Source organism: Triticum dicoccoides, chromosome 7A, assembly GCF_002162155.2.
Source record: "Triticum dicoccoides isolate Atlit2015 ecotype Zavitan chromosome 7A, WEW_v2.0, whole genome shotgun sequence".
Taxonomy (NCBI): Eukaryota; Viridiplantae; Streptophyta; class Magnoliopsida; order Poales; family Poaceae; genus Triticum; species Triticum dicoccoides.
The window spans coordinates 699,444,790-699,454,774 of record NC_041392.1 but is presented as its reverse complement, the minus strand read 5'-3'; the positions used below and the strand labels follow the sequence as shown (position 1 = coordinate 699,454,774).

Sequence of the window (9,985 nt, the reverse complement as noted above, 5' to 3'; positions counted from 1 at the left end):
AGTTGTTCCCCAAATTACTTCTAAATCAACACAACTGACCATGATAACTAATAAGAGTGAGGCAGAATCGTCGAAATCCTATTCCCCAACTAAGCATCTAATACACTTGCTACTTCTGTTACATGATGCAAGCAATTTTTTCAAAGATAAAACAGCAACAAACACTTTGTCAACCAGCAAAAGTTCACCGCAGTGCAAGAGAAATATAACATGCACCGGCAGTCGACAGAAAATGAAGAAACTAAAGTGAACAACACAATCAGATCATTTCCTCTACAATTGATTGATTAAGCTTCCATGACAAAGCAAGTCAGCACTTGTGTTTATTCAAGCTAACAAGGTAAACGAAAAGAAGGTAAGCCTAGACTCTGCTATGTACCTAGCAATAATGGCAACAAGGGAGAGAAACATGGCACCAGGGGAGCATCTGAGCCTCTGCAAATTGTGTGGAGGCCCAGAGACACCCCTCCACCCCTCTGACAAGTGGGAGCCACGAGGGACACCAAAAATGGTGGAGGGGAGGCAAAACTACTACTGTATCATCCAATTTTTGCAATGGCAGGTAACCTATCCAATCAGCCACTTCTACCACTTCCTTGCCCATGGCTCCTCTTCGGGTTATCTACCTTCAGCTTTCATTGCTCGTCCATGCTACTCTCATCAAAATATTTTGAGGTGGTTAATCTTCATCGCAGACCGTCATGGGCAGGAGCGGCGGGTGACTTGACGACGTGGTCAGCATCTTCGGACCCCATGCCATGCGTATCGAGAGTTCCATTGCTGACATTTTGTTCTCTGAAGACGACATCTTTGATATCCAGAACTCCATGTCCGTTTTCATCCATTTGGCAACTGCTGTCATGCATATCAAGGGTTCCATTGCTACCATTTTTTTCACCATGGATGCCCTTCTTGGTGCCCACGAATGCGTGCCCGTTTTCATCACTGTGACCACTCACATCATGAACGGAAGCTGCTCCGTGTTGGGCATCAATGCCATTTGTGGTGCAATAGGAACTCCGCCTTTCTTGTATCTTGTCAGGTAGTAGTGCTGCAGCACCAACATGTTCTTGCTCCCTGGAAGAGTTACTGCTCTGCAGATCACCCATAAAGCTTGCAGCTGCAGACTCCCTGGAACGCTTCGCAAGGAATCCAGGAGACATGCCCATGCCACCTGTGGTGCTTCGAGGTGAAGAATTGGTATTTGATATGCCGTTGCCATTCACAGAGGATGATGATGATGGTTTGCCATTTCCATTACTAAATGGCAACCCATCATTAACTTTGACTGCTTTCTCTCCAGAACGAGGCTTTGCAAGGAAACCACGTGGGAAGAATGACATTTCCCCTTTGCTTGTATTATTCCGATTTGGGTTGCTGCTTGATGGTGATCTGTAAGGCCTTGGATTAAATCCCCTAACAGAAGGTACATCTCTCTTTGCTGCATCCAAGGAATAATTGTCGGATTGTGTATCACCATTGACAAGAACTCCGTTGCTAGGAGTCACAAACACGTCCCCATTGCAATGTACACTTCCATTTGCTGAGGATGGGCTGCCGCCAAGGGAGTTGGCAATAAGTCCTTGCTCTGGCCTGCTGAGATGTTCATTACAATGACCATCTATTTTTTGGGAGGAAACTGCCATGCTGCCACCATTTTGACACTCTTCCCTAGAGTCGGACTTCTTTCTTGAGGGTTTGTCAAGGAAACCAATAGAAAAGAGTGGTTTTGGTTTTCCTGCCATACAATTCTCAAAGGTTGGGACTGATGTTTTGTTGCCTATCACTCCAACTGAATCACCTAAGATAGGTTGTTGTTGCACATTCTGTGTTTCAACTTCTGTTCCAGCTTCCATATCAATATCCATGTAGTCAACTGAATCAATACCTGGGGCAGGTTCCTTGCATTCCTCTTCAGAGGAATTAACTGAAGAGGATTCACATGCAGAATTGCCAAATTGGTCAGCTCTCATGGTATTGTTGCCTTCTAACAGAGAACCTGAGTCTCTAGTATCTTCTTCAAGGACATGTAATGCCGATGAAATTGGCTGATGTATACTTTCATTGGTAACGAATTTGTCTCTCTCAATGTTCATATGCAAATCCAGGTCTGATACCTGGTCGACGGTATCCATTCTATGCAGAGAGTCATTGCTGGATTCAGAATCTTCTCGTAGATCCTCTGAAGGCTTTGACAATGATTCACATTTTAATGACACATCCTCAGGTATCAAATGATTTTGTCCATTTAAAGGAGGCACTTTGCACTGTTTCTCATGTTTTATTGGTTCTTTGACTGGAAGAAGTGGTACAGGACGAGCTGTTCTCCTGCAGAGTCGTAAAGGGAAAAGGCAAGTTTGTAAGCCCACACGTCCAGAGCATTTTAGCATAGTCTCAGACAGGTAATACTAGTTATATTCATGACAAAAATGGATTAAATGGAGAAATACCACAAAAAAATGTGAACAAAACAAAATAAGGAAATAAGACAAATCCGGAACATTTTAATGTATTAAAAAAATCACGAAATTTTATGAAATAAAACTAGTTAGAACAGTCACAGACAAAATGATACTGTACTAGTTAAATTTATGAAAAATAAATTGTGGAATAAACAGAGAAATAATTTTTGCACGAGACAAAATAATGAAAGTATGATAAAGAAAGAAAATTCGGTGGTCAGGAAAGTTCCATCTGGCAGCTGTTATCCTAAAATGGTGAAGCCACATATTATACAACAACAGAACAATATGGAGGCACATATTATATGAAAGGTCTTTCTTTTGCATAATAGTGTATGTTGTTGGAAATGAAGATGACCACACAATTCTAGAGTATAAAATATGCAAAGATCAGCAAGAAAGTAGATATAATCAACTCAAGCTTACATCAAGTAGCAATAGAAAAGGACCTGGATTCAGGTAAGATGTATATATGTGACATTCCCCCTTTCAGTAGAAATTGATTCCCTAGACGAGGACATACATGATAATTACCTGCTATATAGAAGCATATAGGCACCTTGAGCATGTACTTCCTCCTCGTCAACAGCCATCCCCTACAAATCAAAGCAAGAAAATGGATCAACTGGAATTACGACTCACATATATCTGTATGGTTATAATATAGAGTGAACATGTACCTTGCAGTCATCCAATTTAAGCCAACGTCCTCGATAATGTTTTATGTAGCATATATAATGCCCAAAAAACGAAGCATTCAGCATATCCAGATGAACAACGACAGCATATAGATCATACTGGTCAGTTCCATCAGTGGTGCTCATGTATGGAGTTAAATCTAACTTCGTAGGGAATGTGACTTTCTTGTTCAGTTTTCCAAATCTACCACTCTGATAACCACAGAAAAGCATATTAGGTGCCACTTTCATAATACAACAGCATGATATAGTTCTAACAGGCTGATGTCCTAACCTGGAATCTTTTGAGAGTAATAGTGAGTATATTTGGAGCTTGATGAACTGTGAGATGTTTCCGTGCTTTAACATAGTCATTACATCTGGACAAAAGTAGACAATATTTTAGAAAAAGATGGCATTTGATTCAGATTGTGAATCTGAAGTCTACAATGTCTGTAAAGTATGTTTGGAGCTTGCTGAACTGTAAGATGTTCAATACTTAAATCTGAAGTCTACAATGTCTGAAAATAGATAAACGTTAGCAAAAGAGAGAAGGGTCTGAACAACAAATGCATCACTTGTGCTTGCCAAAAATATGTAGTAGACCAAGACTGAGGATGGATGGCTCCAGGTAATTAACATAATCAAATTACTCCAGCTTTAAATCAACTCTTATTTAAATTCAAAAAGTATATACTAAGAATATAATCACCAACTCACAGAATTTCACAAGACATAATCAGGCTAAATTCCTGGCTATTTATAGCATTATTGAAAGTAATGTCTCATCATGTATTTTCGGAAGACATCAACAGACCAAGTGAACATCATTATGTACAAATCCTTAATAGTTAATAAGAACAAGCCGGTCTCAGCATATATATGCCCAAACTAAATCATATATATAAAAAAATATGAACCTGTAACATTTGTTGCTACATAACATAAGTGTGCAGATGCTGTAAATAGGACTTACCCATCACATTTGTACTTATTGTCCCCATCAAGCCACTCTATAGCAGTGAACTGATCCAAGCATTTTTCCAAGGATTCAGCATCACCATGAATTTCAACTGTCAAGTCCATCATATTCTCATAGCGATTTGAGACCATACCACATGCAGTACACTGAACCTGCACATACATCCCATTTAAATGTTAGGCATTTGATGAATGCAACAGATGCATACTGAAAGACATATCCCTTCAGAATTTAAAGCTGATTAAAAACAGAGCAATCAGAAAGGCAGACTCATTGATTATAAATTAAAATATTAAACTAAATGTGGAAACAAATGGGACCTGAGATTGCAGACGACCGCCAAATATGTGCTGAATAACAGTTGTCTCCTGGGTGCTATGATCTACGACCTTCTCACCTCCAAATTCGTCAAGGCAAGCTGATTGCATCTTATCTATTGCAAACCTATAAATAGAACACGCAGCACATAGCATTCAAGACAATACAAGAGAGAGATAGCAAACCACATACAAGCACATAAAGTAATTCACCTCATAAATTCATGAGCATCTTCCTGCCTACCAAAGCCAAGGTTGCCACCAATATTTGGTAAATGAGAAAGAATGTTCGTGGGAGCAAATGGGTGTACACTATCAAACGCTCTTTGAATATGAGATTGCAGCTCACATAAGAAACACCAATCTTCATGTCTTATAGCACCTGAAAATGTTGAGTTGCGTAGAACTGTTAAGATAAAGCTAGATGTTACTACATATTACATGACCATCGTAAACCATCACTTACATTGCCTATAATGGTCCTTTCCTAATAGATAGGCCACAAGTGGCCTTGTGTATGACAGACATTGTAAAACCACATTGGCAAAGCAACTGCACAAAAGGAACAAGAACTATTAGATATTCTAAGCAAGTGTTTGTCAAGCAAAAGGTGGGGCAAAGATAGTATATTATTCCAACATACCTGTTGCCACAGTTCACAAGCCCACAAGTTAAAAAATCGCTGTATTTCGAATCATTGCACTTCCAATTGTACAGCTTTAAAAAATCATCATAAGGATAGATGACCTGTGAATGGAACATGAGTTGAAAATCTGTTTCTTCATCCAAGTGCAAAGAATTTCTAGGTCAAGAGTATAATTGCACACCTTGTTTAATTTTCGATGGCCAGGCACTAATGAGATACCACGATGGCCAGAGACAGGTGACTTCTTACTGTTGGCCTCAACTCCACAGGGTAACTTGTCAATAGGATCCAATAATTTCATTTGTTTGCACTTGAATTTGTGATCAGATTGCCAATGCTTTGACTGACATTCTCCAGAACTAAATAAGAGCATAAATGTAAGACATATATGCTCAGGAGAAATATAGCAGCATGATACACTAGTGTAAAACTATGTGATATTGATGACTGGAGGCTAGTTAGACAACAAAACAGTGTATAGAAACTCCAAGGATGTGAGTTGGGACAACCTTCAGGCAAATGATCTGTTGTTCATGAGTCTATTCAATTGATGTATCATAACAAGCAACACCAAGGGTATAACAGCGCATTGAAAGATGAAAATGTATAACTTTGCTATGGGCCAAAATTACCAAACATTACAAAATAAACCAAAATACACAAGATGAACTCCATTTTTGTTACAACCAAACCAGGCAAAAACCTTTTATAAAAAAAAAACTTCTCTGTTTGACGTGTGGAAACGATCACCATCTAGATAAGAGAAATTCATCAGTACGCCATATATTACATGATAATAGATAGGCAGTCACTTGAAACAATCCAAAACCGCACAAAGTATGAGAGCCTTAGTGACATTAAATACTTAAATTCCGATTGTCCTGTCCAAACACTAACCAAATCAACCGATTACTCATGATAAAACGCAGAATAGAGAATAACATCTTTGCTTTCTTTTAGAAGAAAAGGTATAGGATAAGAAAAATACAAAAGGGGGGATAGTTCTTGAAGATATACACTTCTGTTAAGCACTATTTTCAACTCTATATGTTGCCTGGTTGTTCCCCAAATACGCCTCGGAGCAAACTTCCGATGCTGTTTGGATTTGGACGCAATGAAATCAATATTGGGCAATGACCAAGTTCAAATACATAGCCTCCGACTATCAAAGACTGCACCGTTTTCACATGCATCTGAGGAAACAAACTAATATCTATGCCCTGCTATGCAGGCCCTAGCAGGCTAGGACGTACACAACCAAATCGCACAAGGAACAAGATTTCAATGTTGTACGTATGTCTTGGATCCTCAAGAACCACTAAAATCACTGATCCTGAAGACTAAATTACCCAAGCATCAAAGAAACAAGAGCAAAATCACAACTCAGTCATCATGGACAACTGGGGTAAAGCCAAGAATCGTGAAAGATCCCTGCATAATTGCATGCACCAACTGCAGGATCATCACTCAATAATCTCCCAAGAACAGATGTTTCCATCAACTATGTGTGTCTTGGATCCTCAAGAACCACTTAAATCACCGATCCTAAACACCAAATTACCCAAGCCTCCAAGAAACGACAGCAAAATCACAACACATAGGGGATGTTTGGTTCGTGACTAACTTAGCCAAAGATTGCCACAACTAAGGTTAGGCAAGTTTGACCAACTTAGTTGAGTGTTTGGTTCAAGCCACACCTTAGGCAAGCCACACTTGAGCCCCACATGGCATACACACAAAAAGTGTGGCAAGATTCCTTTAGGCTTGCCAACTTGTGGCTCTCATTTTGATGAACTAACCTTAGGCAAGCTTGGCAAAAAAATGTGGCAAAGTGTGGCAATACTAGTCTTAGAACCAAACAGGCCCATAGTCATGGACAACAGGGGTAAAGCCAAGAATCCTGAAAGATCCCTGCATGATTGCATGCACCAACTGCAGGATCACCACTCACCTTGAGTGGTGATCCTGCAGTTGGTGCATGCAATCCTGTTCTTGAGAGCCTCAAGAACAGGGGTTTCCATCAACTATGCATGTTCTGGATCCTCAATAACCACTATAATCACCGGTCCTAAACACCAAATTACCCAAGCCACCAAGAAACGACAGCAAAATCACAATTTCACAATCATGGACAGCAGGGGTAGGACCAAATTGCCCAATGCATCCAAGAAACTACAGCAAAATCACAATTCACAGCCATGGACCACAGCAGGGGTACGGCCAAGAACCGTGAAGGATCCCCGCACAATTGCACGCATCGACCACCGAATCGCAGAAAGGGGGAGACGAGCTCGGCGAGAATGCATGAATCAAGATCACGCGCACAGCTAGGCCATACCAAGAAACAGGGAGGGGGAGGGACGGGGGGAGAGGGGGCGCACCAGTATCGCATGCGCTTGCAGCCGGAGCACTTCTTGGTGCCGGCGGCGCCGCACTGGGCGCAGGGCCCGAGCTCGGGCGCGGCGGCCTGCAGCTGCCCCCCCTGCCCCAGCGGCGAGGAGGGGGGCGGCTGCTGATCCCCCTGGGGCGGCATCGCGTAGGCGGGCGCGATGTGGTGGTGGTGGTCCTCGTAGGCGGCGGCGAAGCCCGCGGCGTCGACGAGGAAGTAGCGCGAGGCGGCGCGGCGGAGCGCGGCGGCCGCGGCGGCGAGGAGCACGAAGCCGACGAGCGCCGCCTGGATCACCGCCGGGAAGTCGAAGTCGAAGTCGAAGCCTGGGCCGCCCCCGCCGATCCCGCCCCCCGGCATCTAATATAGCGCCCGGCCGCCACCAGGAGCAGCGCTCGGTTAGGGTTGCGCGCCCAGCCAGCACCCCCGCCGCCACCGACCATCCGCGCGGGTCCGACCCGGACTCCAACTCGAGTCCGACCCGCCCGGGTCGCTCTCGCACCGGACCGGACCACTCCCCCGCCGGGGCCGGAAGGGGGCAGGCGGCCGGATGCTGCCGCGGCGACGGCGGCGGCGGTGGCTGGCGGGTGGGGGCGGGAGGGGCGGGGCCCGGGCGGCAGCGGGAGCGGGAGCGGGAGCGGGTCAGTCAACCGCGGACGGGCTCGAGGGAATGGCTTGGGGGGTTGCGGGGAAGTGAGGCGACTGGCGTGCTGTCGTCTCTGCTCTGCTCCTCGGCCCTATGCGTCCATTGTCTCCAACTTCTCTCTGGAACCAACGATGGGGATGGGAGATGCCAAGAGGCAAGAGAGTCTTCTAGGCACGGCCGGATGGGATCCATCATTCATGGGAATGGGGAATGTCTTTTCCTGATAATGATCCCAACAAATCGGGTACTACTAGATTTTTCCCTTTCTTTTCACATGTTATCTTTTGGGCAATTGCTTGTCTCCATAGTGTACTTTCCTTTCTTCAAAATAATTAGGAACAACAAAAAAAGGAGCCTTAACATTTCGAGGCTGTTTGGATGACGCCCCAGGACGCCCTGCCAATTTGTGGGCAAAGCCAAAATTTTGGCGCAGCTTTCAGCCGCCCGCGACCCTGCCAACTTTGGCGAGAAAATGAACTGGGGAAGCCCCCCACGGCCTGGGCGAGCCAATTATTTGGTGGCCATCCAAAGGAGTGCCAGCACTTGGTCAACTACCAAATTTTTGGCTTGGCAGCTCCAGGCTCCAATCCAAACAGCCCCTTCCTTTCTGCTATGCCTGTTATGCTGCTGCAGCAACAACGACAACTGCAATATGGTCCTTCTCCCGGTCAGTTCCAAGGTGGGTCTCATTTTCAAGGGTATGGGGAAGGGCAATCAAGCACCTGCCGCCGGAATTCCCAAAACCCTCAACAGAAAATGAAGAACAAGAGCTTCGATTCTCAGAAGGAGCAACAGGGGAAGTCAAGAAGTGTTGATGAAGCAGGCAGTGGTCAAAATAGGAAAGACGGGCTGTCATCAATTATGATAAAAAAAAAAAGAGGAAGGATGTGATGTGTTACAACTGTGGAGAGCCGGCTCACTTTGTTGGGACTTGTCCATTGCCCAAAAATCGTTTCATTTGTCACAAGTCTGGGCATCACATGGACAATTGTGTGGAATGGTACAAACCTCAAGTTGTTGCCCAATACTATGGCAGTGCCAATGCTGGACTGGGCTTCTTCCACATTGAGTCTGGACACAAGGATGCTGTTAAGTGGCTTAACCTGTCTAATGTGTGTGTTGCTGTGATTGAGGAATGTTCTATCTCTACTCGAGAACTGAAGCAAAACTTCTCTGAAATCGGGAAGACTAACTGGCCATGGCAGGTGAGACAGCTGACTGAAAAAATGCTTCCTGGTCAGGTTTCCACCGGATAAAGAAGTAAATGATTTAGTTGAGCTCCCCTCCATCAATCTTAGAAAAGGGGTTATTGTGTCTTTTGACAAATGGGATGGTGAAGAGGTTGCTTATGTTGAGCTTCAAGAGGTGTGGGTGTCTATGGTGGGGATCCCTGTCAATAAACTCACATGGAAAGTAATCTCACAAATTGCATATATTTTGGGCATCCTGGTTAATGTTGACTGGCATGAGATCTTCAGATGTTTTTATGAAAAGGTCAAAGTTCGGGTTGTTGTGAGAGATGTGTCTAAAATTCCCTCCGAAAGGCTAGTTGAGATTGATACAGAACTATTTCTTATCTCTTTTCTGGTGGAAACAGAATCTGTCTTCGAGGTGGCTAACACCAGGACAGAAGAGAGAGAGAGAGAGAGAGAGAGAGAGAGAGAGAGAGAGGGAGAGAGAGAGAGAGAGAGAGGGAGAGGGAGAGAGAGAGAGAGAGAAATCTGACGAGGACTTACTAGAGGGAGATCCTGAGAAAGATATGCAGATGCAGGGACCAAAACCTATGGAGACTGACAAGAACAAGAACCAAACTGCATGTGGTCAGCCTCAGAACTCCCACAAAGCTCCCTCTAGCTCCAAAACACCTAC

General features: G+C 44.1%; 1 protein-coding gene across 1 annotated transcript; it reads right to left on the bottom strand.

The window, feature by feature from the left end:
* Positions 1–238: 238 nt before the first annotated feature.
* Positions 239–8,008, bottom strand: LOC119334445 (ubiquitin carboxyl-terminal hydrolase 42-like). Its single transcript, XM_037607007.1, has 11 exons — positions 7,466–8,008; positions 5,266–5,443; positions 5,082–5,185; positions 4,905–4,990; positions 4,652–4,820; positions 4,442–4,565; positions 4,116–4,273; positions 3,435–3,519; positions 3,143–3,352; positions 2,997–3,058; positions 239–2,328 (listed from the first exon to the last, which is right to left on the bottom strand). The coding sequence occupies exons 1-11, from the start codon at positions 7,828–7,830 to the stop codon at positions 687–689; spliced, it is 3,183 nt and encodes a 1,060-aa protein (XP_037462904.1). The 5' UTR covers positions 7,831–8,008; the 3' UTR covers positions 239–686.
* Positions 8,009–9,985: the final 1,977 nt, after the last annotated feature.